Below are 13417 nucleotides of genomic sequence, written 5' to 3' on the forward strand. Positions count from 1 at the left end.
TTGTTTTATTTATTAAATATCTTTTGTTATTTGATTTACTATATGAAAGTTTTTACTCTAAGAATTTTGGATGAAGAATTGTTCCTTGATCAGGGTACCTGGCTAGCTCAATTGAGAGAGTATAGGACTCTTGATCTTGGGGTCATGAGTTCGAGCCCCTACATTGGGTGTAGAGATTACTTAAAAAAAAAAAAAAAAAAGAATTATTCCTGGGAAAAAATGTATCACTTCATATTTGGTTATAGCATTATGTTTTTTAATCTTTAACTGTGACCAGATCTTTCTGTGTTTTGTCCAGTTGTATGGGAATTGTATAGAAATGACTCTTGAGATGTCTCAGGCATTTACTTTTTTTTTTTTTTTAACGTTTATTCATTTTTGAGAGACAGAGAGAGACAGAGTATGAGTGGGCAAGGGGCAGAGAGAGGGGGAGACACAGAATCCGAAGCAGGCTCCTAGCTCTGAGCTGTCAGCACAGAGCCCGACGTGGGGCTCAAACTAATGAACTTCGAGATCATGACCTGAGCCGAAGTTGGACGCTCAACCGACTGAGCCACCCAGGCGCCCCTCAGGCATTTACTTTTTAGTTTTCGGTGATTATGATTTGAGGTTTAAATGCAAATACACACACACATACACACATAACACACACACACACACACACACACTTATACATACCCACCCACCCCTGCCCCCAGATACAGACGTACATTGAAGGTATTTAAATAGACTCCATTTAGTTTAGCCCCCCACCCCCCTTTTTAAAGTTTATTTATTTATTTTGACAGAGAGAGTGTGCATGAGTAGGGGAGGGACGGAGAGAGAGAATCCCAAGCAGAGCTGGATCTCAGGAACCCCAAGATCATGACCGGAGCCAAAATCAAGTGTTATTGGATGCTTAACTGACTGAGCCACCCAGGCCCCTGGAGTTTAGTTCCCTTCCTTGAATAAGGAACCGATTCTTAATTTTTTTGTTTTGAAATGAAGTGAAGGCTATAGTAATCAGTAATCTTATGAGGTTAATCAAATTAAATGAGACAATATAAGTGGATCACCTCATAAATTTCAGTTCTTTTTACAATGGTGGCATATTAAATTCAAAGAGGAAATGGGAACTGATACTAGAAGTATTCTACTACATCATTCTTGTTTTCCTGTCCAAAAAGAATAATGGTTTCTGTGGTCTTTTGAATTATCTGATGATGTTAAAGTTTATCTTTAGAGATTCAACTGTTTTATTACTAAATAGCATGAAGTACCTGTTTGTTAGTCCAGGTTCAATTGAATAGGAAGCATACTTAATATTTTTCTTGCAATTAAGTGTAGAATCTAAAAAATGTTTTTAGGAACTAATTTGAGTGCAGAAAGCTGGCATTCTTGCTTTAGGGCTTGGTTTCTAATTTGGTACCTCTCAATGATGTTAAGTTACAAAATTATTTAAACATTGGTCTTATTGCAGCAATATTAAGGAAACGTAATACATTGAGAGATTTAAGTACTTCATGCCTCAAGGTGAACAGACTATAGACATGGGGGAGGTACGTGGGAAATACTTTGTTTTTAATATACCCCATATACCCTTAGGTTCATTGGGTTACTATATGCCTGATCTCATCCACTTTTATTTCTCTAGGAATTTGGAGTAGTCTCAAATACAAGATTGATTTCTGCTGCTACTTCTGTATGTAAGTGAAAAAAGTATATCCTGCTTTAAGGATATACTTCTTTAAAAAAGCTCCATAGAACAAAAATGTTTTTCAGTTTATGAGACCTGTGAGAGATTGGTTGGGTTTGTTAAATCTCCTGCAGTCACATTTATGGCTAGTATATTTGGCTAAAAATAAAGTGAAAATACAAACATTTTAAAAACCATCTACGGTATTATTTCTAAGACATTACTTTTAATACTAAAAATGGGTAGTAACTATTGATCCAAAAACATCAACTCAATGACTCTTTAAATAATAAGGGTTAAGAAAAAAACTTATTTTCCAGTTTTATTATATTTTATTGCTTTGTAATGACTAGCTGTTGTGTCATTCTTGTGGGTGAAGTAAACTCTTTAGTAATAGTAGTGTATGTCTTTGATAGGAATTATTTATTTTCCCTCCATCTTGAAAAACATGGTATAGGAAAAAAAATTCTGACTATAGTAGCCAGCCCCAGTTCTGTCTAAACAGCAGCTATATAACCTTGAGCAAATTGCTTTACCTTTTGGCCTTAGTTCTTTTTCTAAAAAGATGGGGTTTAGCTGCCTCTGAGTCATGACATTAAAGGAAATAACACTGTAGACCAGTGATTTTAAAATATTGTACATAAGGTATTAACATTATGCTGTGCTCCATCTTCATAGGTTAAGCACAAAGACACCACCTAATAAAAGATAATACAGAGTTTTCTTTCACTTCTGTGCTCTTACACAGAAGAGGCAGAAGGTTTTTTGTGTTTTTAAGTTTGTGAACCAGACTAATTTTCATATTTTTGGGTCATTCCCTTTTTGAGAAAGTGTCATAATCTAATTCAGTCTTTTCCATGTCATATTTTACTCTTTTAAGGGAGAAGAGTAATAATCAATTTTGCATAGAATTTAATTTACCAGATGTATCGCATTGATGGCGATACTGTCAACAGAAAGTAAAATTGAAGGCTTTATTTCTCAACATGAGGATGATGCCAGAATTGTGTGTTAGGAAGGTGAATCTGGTAAAATAATGTAAGATGAACTGGAGGAGAATGTGAGCTGAAGTAGTCAGATTTTGAGGTTTTTCACATGCCACAACATGGATGAGCCTTGGGGCACTTGGCTGGCTCAGTAGGTAGAGCATGTGGCTTTTTATCTCAGGGTTATAAGTTCGAGCCCCATATTTGGTGTAGAGATTACTTAAAAATGAAATCTTAAACAAACAAACACAGATGAACCTTGAGAACATTATGACAAGGGAAATAGACCTGTCACAAAAAGATAAATACTGTATGATTCCATTTAATATTATGAATAATTAATAGAGATAGAAAGTAGAATAGTAGCTGTTTTGGGGCTGGAGGGAGGGGGAAATGAGGAATTATTGTTGAATGAGTATGGAGTTTTCAGTTTTGCAAGATGAAAGAGTTCTAGAGCTGGATTGTGGTGATGGTTGCACAACATTGTGAATGTATTTAATATTACTGGACTGCATATTTAAAAATGGCTAAAGATGATAAATTTTATGTAATGTATATTTTACCACAACTTTAAAACAACAAAAAATATCCCTTTAAAATACATATAAAACTGCAAACTGTAGTGAGTGCCATCACCACAGGGTGCTGTGAGAAATAAAAGCCAACAAGATTAAAGTAGAAAAAAATTATTTTGAAGTTATTGAAGTGATCCAGGTAGGTACTAGTGAAGGCCTAAAATGATGTTTTGGGAGGTGCCTGGGTGGCTCAGTCAGTTAAGTGTCCAACTTCAGCTCAGGTCATGGTCTCACATGGTCTCATGTGAGTTCGAGCCATCAGTGCAGAGCCCACTTCAGGTCCTCTGTCCCCTTCTCTCTCTGTCCCTCCCCTCGTCTTGCTCTCATGTGCTTGTGCGCTCTCTCTCTCTCTCTCTCTCTCTCTCTCAAAAATAAACATTAAGAAAAAAAATTTTTAATGATGTTTTAGCCCCCATCAAGGATAACAAGCAAGCTAGATTTGCATTACAGAGTCAGCAGGACTTTAAAAAGCAAGGATTTAAGAAGAGTCAAAAACGACTTTTGAAGGGTGCCTGGGTGGCTCGTTTGGTTAAATGTCCAACTCTTGATTTTGGCTCAGGTCATAATCTTATGGTTGGGGAGATCAAGCCCTGCTTTGGGCTCCAAACTGACAGCATAGAGCTGCTTGTGATTCTTTCTCTCCCTCTCTCTCTCTCTGCCCCTTCCCCCCAGCCCACTCTCAGTCTCTCTCTAAATAAATAAAGTTAAAAAAAATGATGAGATATTATTATGCCTGGTCACTGGGAATGTGAAGGTGCTACCAGAAGAGGAGAATAAGGGGATTCTGAAAAGAGTTAAATTTTAATCTTGGACATTCTAAATGTAAATGTATCAGTGGAACATTCTAGAAATGTGAGGCCAGTGATAGAAATCTGGGATGATAAATTTTAAGAAAGATAGAGTTGCATAGTGTCTTGTGCTGCATGGAAGTTGTGTACCAAAGAAAAAAACCACACCTTTGGAACCAGACCTTTGGGTTTGTGATCTTTGAGAGAGAATGTAGCTGTCATTAGACATTATGGGGTGGGGGTTGACGCCAGATTGCAAAGAATTAAGCAAGTAGGTGCTGAGAAGAGGAGAATCTATATTAGAGATACATGAAACAACCTCAGTGAAGGGGGTGTGGGGACATGCTGACCAAAGTAACTTTGGGGAGAAGTATAGTCTGTAAGACTAAAGGCGAAAGGAACTGCATGTAAGCACTGTACTCTAGTTGATAGATTTGATACTTAAGGTGGGTAAAAGTTAACAATTCTGATACTGCTTTACTTGCATCTGGAATTAAACAATTCCAGTAGATAGATACATCCATGGTAAATGGATGGCAGATATTTAGAGCCAGGTTTCTCATTGCTGGAGTGGGAATATACATATAAGCAAAGAGAGGAGATTAGAATGATCCATGTGGTGATCAGAGACCTCAGTATGAACTCATGTTTACCTTAACATAAATACACATAAATATTTATAGATATGTGGACTTGTGTGTGTGTGTGTAGGCTTTGTCAGTTAAGAGAGTCTATAAGCAATGACATCCCAGTTTCAGGGAGTTCACCTAGTGCCCAGATCTTTGTTTCTAATACTATTCTCCATTAAAAGGAACTAGGGCTCCTAGGAGAAATGATTGGGACAGGAAATAAACAAGATAGACCTGGAGCATCTTATAGTGCCAAAAAGTAAGGAAGTGCAAAAAACCCCAAAACAAAACCTACCTTTAATGGGGATGTGTCAGAGGGACATGGAACCCAACTGAAGCTAGAAGAATTTGTGCCAGAAAATGTTTTTTAAAAAGTAGTATTAGATTATAACCCAAAGTATAAAATAAATATCTGTGGGTCCATACTGATATAAATAAATGCTTGGATAAAAGAGAAGAGACAAATCTCTAATATGGAAGAATTTCATATAATTTATGTACCTAACTACACCCTCAAATAGGGAAAGCATAAATTTCCACTTCTTAGCTGTTCGTTGTGCATAAAGAGTTCCTTTTTCTTTTTCTTTTTTTTTTTAAGTTTTTAAAATTTATTTTGAGAGAGCACATGGAAGTGGGGAAGGGACAGAGAGAGGGAGAGAGAATCCCAGGCAGCTCTGTATCGTCAGTGCAGAGTCTGTTGTGGGACTTGATCTCACGAACCTCTCATGAAACTGTGAGATCATGACCTGAGCAGAGATCAGGAGTAGGACGCTTAACTGACTAAGCCACCCAGGCATCCCGATAGTGACTTCCTTCTAATGTGTACATTGTGAAAAGGGCAGGGGGAAATAAGAGAAACCCAACAAACACTTCCTTTGCCAGGTGATTGAGATTAGTGTCAGCAGTGATAAATCACTAGGATTATGTACCTTTGATGTGATAGAATGAAATGGCACTTTCTGTCCTTCCTTCCAAAATCCCACAACACCAGTTTAAACATCAAATAAACATCAGACAAATTCCAGTAGAGGGTCAAGCAACAAAATAATACTTGAAATATATATATATATATATATATATATATATATATATATATATATATACACACACACACACACACACGTACATACATACAGTACTCTCAAAAACTGCTAAAGTCATCAAAACAGGGAAAGTCTGGAAAACTGCCACAGCCAAATGGAATCTAAGGAGACATGACAAGTAAATGTAAAGTTGTCTCCTGGATGAGAGCCTGGAACGGACAAAAGGACATTAGGAAAAAACTAGGAGATCTGAATAAACTATGGACTTCAGTTAATAATTATCTATTGATTCATTATTTATAACAATATACCATACTAATATAATATAAAATGTTAATAACAAGGGAAACTGGGTGGGTGAGCGGTTGTCTTAGTCTGCTCAAGCTTCTCGAACAAAATAGCATAGATTGGGTCACTTAAACAGTAGGTGTTTATTTCTCACAGTTCTGGAAGCTGGAGAGTCCAAGATCAAACAGAGTGTCTGCCTTGATCATTTCCTTGATCAGCCATTTGTTTCCTGGCAAGCAGACAACTGCCTTCTCATTGTGTTCTCACGTGACAGAGAGGTTACTGTTCTTCTTATAAGAATACTAATCCTAAAAAAAAAAAAAAAAAAATACTAATCCTTTCATGGGGACCCCACCCTCATGACCTCATCTAAACCTAATTAACTCCCTAAAGTGCCACCTCCAAATACCATCACACGGGGGTTAGGGCTTCAGGATATGAATTTGGGGGGGACAAACATTCAGCCTGTAACATGGATGATGTGGTAACTATTATCTCTTCAGTTCTGTAAACTTAAAAAATGTTCCAAAAAATAGTCTACTTTAAGAAAGCAAAGGAATATAATTTGATAAAGGTTGTATCTACTTTTGTTTTTAAGAGAAATTTGAGCATACTAGTAAGTGATAGGACAGATTTATTGGAGGAGGACTGGTTAGAGGTGCAAAACAAAGTGTGAACTGTCAACTGAGTAGATGGGAAGCAAATGTGCAAGTGGTAGGGGTAGCGATAGAAAGAAGGAGTGCATTTGCCTCCAAGTTAGAAAAGGATTAGGAGGTAGAAAACCAAAATGCAGAGCAATTTTATCATGGAGTAGGAGAGAAGTTGACAGTATCAGGTAAATCTTAGTAAGTTAGGTGTCAAGGTCTATGAGTTAGGGATGTAGATTTATTTAATGTACAGAGATAACTTTACCTTGTTGATTAGTGACCATTATGTAAATAAATACCTGTTTTATTTGTACACTTTACATCTTGTTTACATCAGAAGGATTTGTAAAACTCAGAAATAAATAATTGGTATGTTTTCAAATAAATTAAAGGAGGAAGGAAAGGAAAGCTTGAGTATACATTTCCTAATATCAATTTTAAATGGTTTAGGGTTCAAATCTTGGCAGATGTTACCTATCTAAATTAGTTAGGATACCCAGTTTACAAAATAAAACTTTTTGAAAATAAAGTACATAGAATAAATGAAAAAAAATTTAAATCTCTGTGAGGTCTTGGGCTTTGTACAAGTGGAAGGGGTCACAGAACAGATCGTCTAGAGCCTGTCGGTAATCACTTGATTTAATGAAATGTTGCATCATAATGACTTGGATACAATTTTCTCAAATAGTAGTACTTAAATGTGTACACTCATATCATTTTGAGGAGATAGAGGATTGATAGTTAATAGTTTCTTCATTTGTATTTTCTTAGTGACAAAGGAGAGTTGTAACTGTATGTGTGTGTTTGTGTGTGGTATGAAAAAGTTGTAGGAACTTTTCACGTACACTTATGGTTTTATTAAAATATATCTTTTGATAAAGAAGTGTCTGTTACAGATAGTACAGATTAATAAAAATTCTTAAATCAGATGACCACTGTTAACATTCTTTGGTTATGGTATCCTTTTAACTTTTATGTATATTTAGAAATACATATATATTTGAACACATACATAACTTGTATCCCTTCTAAGCTGAATTACTGAAAAACAGAACAATATCATTCTAGAGCTGAAAAGATTAAAAAAAATTTTTTAATGTTTATTTATTTTTGAGAGAGCGTGAGCAGGAGAGGAGGAGAGTAATACATTAGGTATATAATTGAAGTTCTCTAATTGTAATATAGATGGGGGCCTAGGCCTTCCTGCCACTTAGTTCTTCCCCTCGCCTGAAAACAAAACAAATATCTGGGTCCCTAAGCATCTCTAAGAGCTCTTACTAAAAATGATTTACCCCTTCTTCTAATATTCTACACTTGTTAAAGAAATATTGGTTTAATTTACTCTTTCATTTTCTAAGTCATTTTTTGTTTTCTGCAGTAAAAACTAGATTTTCATATGCCTTTCCAAAGGAATTCCCTTATAGGATGAACCATGTAAGTATATTATATAAAATAAAACTACTTGTCAAAGCTGTATATAAACTAGCTCCATTTTATGTTAGAATAAACTGAAACCTGTAAGTGGCAGTCTCGAGTACTACAAGAATATAAACCTTAAATCTAAAATTAAAGCTAAATTACTTCTACCAAAAAAAAAAAAAGTATGTAATAGCAGTGGTTATCTACCCTGGATGCTCATTAAATCGCTTTGGGAACTTTTTCATAATGCTGATATCAGGGCCTCTCCAGAGACCAACTAAAACAGAATTTTCATGCTTGAGGCCTGAGGACTGGTATTTTCTAAAATCTCTCAGGTGATACTAGTGTGCATCTAGGGCTGGGAACTACTAGAATGGAACAGTATGAAAACTATATTTGAAACTTTACATTAGTTTAGAAGATGAATTTCTATTAACGTTTTTAAGAGGCATGTCCTTTTTTGCTTTGCAAGGGATTTCTTCATTCTATGTAAATTAGATTTTTTTATTTCATTTTCAGTATTCTTTCCTTTTATTGATTTGTAATATATTAAGTAACACTTAAGTGGAGATCATTGCATTTTTGCATTTTGCATTTGTGAAGTGTATTGGAAAATCTGAAGTTTACACAGGATATTTTAAATTAAAAAAAATAGATACCCTTATATGGAACTGGCTTTTCCTTATAAGGATATAATCATAATTCCATTCATTGTAGTATAGTAAAAAGGTAATTTTTGTTGCATATGTTCATTTTCATATAAGCTGCTATGTGCTTGATTTAAAAAAATTTTAGTAAAAATTTGTGGTATAACTGTAATGTATATAAATTGTTAGACTAAGTAGACTGATTTGTTTCACATTGACATTTATAATCTTTTTATTTTTAAAACAGATATTAGAATGTGAATTCTATCTTTTAGAACTAATGGTAAGTATATTACTTCCTTGTGATTAATAGAATAAAACATGTTCAAATTTAGTGAAGTCAGAAATTATTTAAAGAAATGATTTGTAGGGAGGTGCATTTTAAAACCATCCAAGTGATACATGATGGTAAAATCATAGTACCTAGTAGCATCATCACCTATATCCTCTCAGAAGCCTGTAAAATAATTTGTATAGCCCACTTAGGATGGGAAAATTTTTCTGTTCTATAGTAACTATAATAAAAGGATTACAAGCAAACTAGTCAGGACATTAAGCCACTGTAAATTATTTGCACAATTTGTGTATGTGTGTGGTGTTATTTAAAGATAGATTATGTCTTTGGCAGAATTCTCCTCCAGTTGGGAATTATGGATTTATAGGCTAATAAGAGGTTTCAGTGTGTTGCAGATGTGACACTTTGAGTCTCTAAGGGAATGGATGCTGACTGACTGCCAACCGATTTACCAAGGTATATTCCAGAGAGAGCACTGCCTTCACTATTATAGTAGAGTTTAGGGCTGCCATACTGCTTGCTTAACAGAATAAGAGGGAAGCAAGCATGAGTTAGAGAAATACATTTTGAAATACACAATTACAAATCAGTTGGGTAATGATAAGTTTTTGTGTTGTAATATATCTGTTTTTATACATACACATTTTTTAAACTGTTTCTAGGATTGTTGCTTGATAGTGTATCATCCTTATAGACCTTTGCTCCAGTATGTGCAGGACATGGGCCAAGAAGACATGTTGCTTCCCCTTGCATGGTAATTAGAACAGAAGTTATTCATAGTGTAATGTGTTATTAGCTAGGAAGGTTGACAACTGAATATGAAGTTTAGTGTTTTTAAAGTAATTAAGCTGGTGTCCCAAGATGTTGTGTGTTAAATGAAATAATCTCCTTGTTGAATTTTAACTATATTGATATAAATGCTAAATTTGTAAGGATCTTTATTTGATTAATATTTCCATTAAAATTTGATTCTTATGAAAAACAGTACATAAAAATTAAGACATTATTTTTCAAATAGAATACTTCTGTTGGTATTCAACATACGTATTATTAATTATATAATTTCTGGTTTCCTCTTTGATTTTCTAATTTTTGAAAAATTGGAAAAATCCTTATATTGTAATTTATTGTAGGGTTTTAAGTTTTAGAATCTATTTAGCTGTAATTTTATTCATTAAAATATGCTTATGGTCATTTTCCTTGATATTTTTCACCTTTGTATTTGTACTTCAGTACTATTAAAGATATAAGTATGTACAAAGATGGGAAATCTGGTCCTCTCTGGGGGGAGATGTGCAATCATATAAGATAGTTCTGATTTCAGTAATAATATGATTTACATTTCTATAGGAGGATAGTGAATGATACCTACAGAACGGATCTTTGCCTACTGTATCCTCCTTTCATGATAGCTTTAGGTATGTAAGCATGGTATACCTTTATTAGTTAAATTGTTACAAGCATATTTAGGTCATCTCAAAAGAAATTTCACGCTATTATACTTTATGTTGTTACATTTCATGAAGTAATAGACTAATCCTTGCATGTGAACTTTCAATAATATGAAATGCAACTTTCATAAATCAGGATTATTGTCCCTCTCACCCCACTCTTTTGGTAAGTTTTTTTTTTTTTTAATCATTTAAAATAATTTTGACCAGTGTCTGAATAGAACATTTTTGTTTGTTTAGGAAGAAAAGTTCAGAATTAAGCCTATTAATATTACTTGTAACTTACATAGAATAACTGGGCCTTTTATTTCCTAAGCCCAACTAAGCCCTTAGAGGTGCAGTAAAGGAGCTCTGTAGTCAATGCTTTGCTGGAAGAATAAGTTAGCTACCATTTTATCTATCTGTAGAAGGCAGTGTAATGGGATAGAACACAATCTTTGGAGTTATATAGTCCTAAATTTAAACTTTGCTTACTTTACAATTGTGGGAAAAGTATTTAACCTGAGTTTGTTTTCTTAATTGCAAAATGTTGGGGATTCTAACTGCATACATAATTGTTGCACGAACTAAATGAACTATTAGTTGCAAGAACTAAATATCTTGTAGAGCACCTGTAATGCCTGCCATGTATTAAGCACTTACTAGTTTCTTTTTCCTATTGATTTCCATGATTCTGTCTTCTTGATTTTCCCCCTATTTTCTCACCACCTTACTTTCATAAGTTTCTCTTTTTTCGGTTATTCCTTAAATGTTAATATTTCTCAGCCTTCTTACATTGGGGGTGGCAAATAGGTTATTATACTTTTGTAGTCCTGGATGTTCTCTGAAACCATTGTGTTTGGAAGGATTCTGAAGTGGAATCTGGGTTCATTGGGAAGGAACACATGGGTAAGAAGCAAGGAATAGCAGGCCATGTCCTGCAATTTTGCACCCCTGCTATCTTTGTTCTTCCTGAGTAGTCTCACTGGGCCCCATGGTTTCTACTATTTCTTATGGGTTGAAACGTTTCAACTCCTTATTTAACCAAGGCCTTGCTCCTGAGCAGTTCTTTATATCTATCTACCTTTTAGATAGCTCCACTTGGCATCTCACTGGCACCTCAGACTCATGACCAGGACTGAACCTATCACTTTATCTAAGAAGATGTTCCTTTTAATGTCTTTGCTAGCTTGGTAAATAGCAGTAGTTAGTTACCTTAATTGGAAACCTGACCGTTAGACTCTTTCATCTCCCTCGATACTACATCTAGTTGGTAACCAATACCCGTTGTGCCTTCCTCTCAGTTGTCCTTTGGGTAATCTCATAGCCATCTTCTCACTTCTGTTCAGGTGACCACAGCAGTCTCCTTACTGGTTAATTGGCATCTAGTATCCCTGTTCTCAGAGAGCCAGTCTGTCTGCCACAGTTGAGATAGGCTGGTGGTTCTCAACCAGAGATAATTTTGCTCCCCAGGGGATGTATGGCAATGTTTGGAGATGGTTTTGGTTATTACAAAATAACCACTGGGGCGGATACCACTGGCATCTAGTGTGTAGAAGCCAGAGATGTTGCTAAGCATCCTACAATGTACAGGCAGTCTCAAGTATCCAGCCCACAGTGTCAGTAGCACCAAGGTTGAGAAACCCTGAGCTAGGAAGAGCTTTTTATTTTATTATTTTTATTATTTTTTAATGTTTTATTTATTTTTGAGAAAGAGTGTGCATGTGAGGGAGCATGAGTGGGGGAAGGGCAGAGAGAAAGGGAGACACAGAATCTGAAGCAGGCTCCAGGCTCTGAGCTATCAGCACAGAGCCAGACATGGGACTTGGACTCGTGAACTGTGAGATCATGACCTAAGCCAAAGTCAGACATTTAACCAACTGAGCCACCCAGGCGCCCCAGGAAGAGCCTTTTCAAATCTTTCAGTTCTCCTCCCAGTTTCTGGATAAAATACATAGCTTCTTTTAACCTATACATACCATTCTCTGCTCCCACTCTCACCTTTTTTAAGACTTGGCTCAGATGTCTTTAGTGACAACCTCCCCATTCCCAAACTCTCTACATCACCTCAGTCCGGGTTTAGAATGTCTTCTCTGGTTCTGATTTACTCTGTGTATGCTCTGTTATGGCATTTTCCACTGTATTTCAGTTACCTGTTACTGTAATTTCAGTCCCTTGGCCTCTCAGTCTCTCCAGGACCTACACCCCACTTTACAGCTTCGTTTGACTTGGGGTAACCACTATGTCAGTTCCCATTTGAGTCACTGATTGCCTAACTTGACATCTTTAGCAAAATCATATGGGTAACTAAACCAGGGAATATAACTCAAGAAGCTGGTGTCTCAGGGTAGCCAAGCTGCTGGTAGGAATTATATCAGGAAAAATTGTGATGTAGCTTGTTGTGTTGGGCTCTTTTACTCTCTTTGTTAGGTTATATTGTATGTAATGTGTATATGTAGTTGACCCTTGAACAACATGGATTTGAATTGTATAGGTCTACTTATACACAGGTGTGGTTTTTTTTATAGAACTGTAAATCTATTTTCCTTATAATTGTCTTAACATTTTTTTTTCTAGCTTAGTTTATTTAAGAACAAAGTATATAATACATGTACAAAATATGTGTTAATCGACTATTTATCAGTAAGGCTTCCAGTCAATAGTAGGTTATTAGTAGTTAAGTTTTGCGGGAGTCAAAAGTTACATGCAATTTTTTTTTTTTAATATTTATTTATTTTGGGGAGAGTGCAAGCCACGGAGGGCTGGTGAGAAGGGGACAGAGGATCCTAAGTGGGTTCTTCACTGACAAGTTGACAGCAGTGAACCTCATATGGGGCTCAAACTCCCAAACCCGTGAGATAATGACCTGCACCAAAGTCAGATGCTCAACCGACTGAGCCACCCAGGTGCCCCTTCATGCAGATTTTTTAACTGCAGAGGGGATTAGTGCCCCTAAACCCCATGTTGTTTGAAGATCAACTGTAATTATATTGTA

At 35.6% G+C, this 13417-nt stretch overlaps 1 protein-coding gene across 3 annotated transcripts in view; it reads left to right on the forward strand.

Annotated features, from left to right (window-relative positions):
- The window catches only part of CCNC (cyclin C), a 29039-nt gene that overhangs the window by 11319 nt on the left and 4303 nt on the right, over window positions 1-13417 (forward strand). For all 3 annotated transcript variants that reach the window (XM_027057205.2, XM_027057203.2, XM_053222436.1), the window contains 5 exons: window positions 1634-1685; window positions 8010-8065; window positions 8945-8980; window positions 9655-9746; window positions 10343-10410. In XM_027057205.2, coding sequence (XP_026913006.1) covers window positions 1634-1685; window positions 8010-8065; window positions 8945-8980; window positions 9655-9746; window positions 10343-10410 — 304 coding nt within the window. The remainder of the gene's footprint in view (window positions 1-1633; window positions 1686-8009; window positions 8066-8944; window positions 8981-9654; window positions 9747-10342; window positions 10411-13417) is intronic.

The sequence above is a fragment of the Acinonyx jubatus genome, chromosome B2 (genome assembly GCF_027475565.1).
Source record: "Acinonyx jubatus isolate Ajub_Pintada_27869175 chromosome B2, VMU_Ajub_asm_v1.0, whole genome shotgun sequence".
Taxonomy (NCBI): domain Eukaryota; kingdom Metazoa; phylum Chordata; class Mammalia; order Carnivora; family Felidae; genus Acinonyx; species Acinonyx jubatus.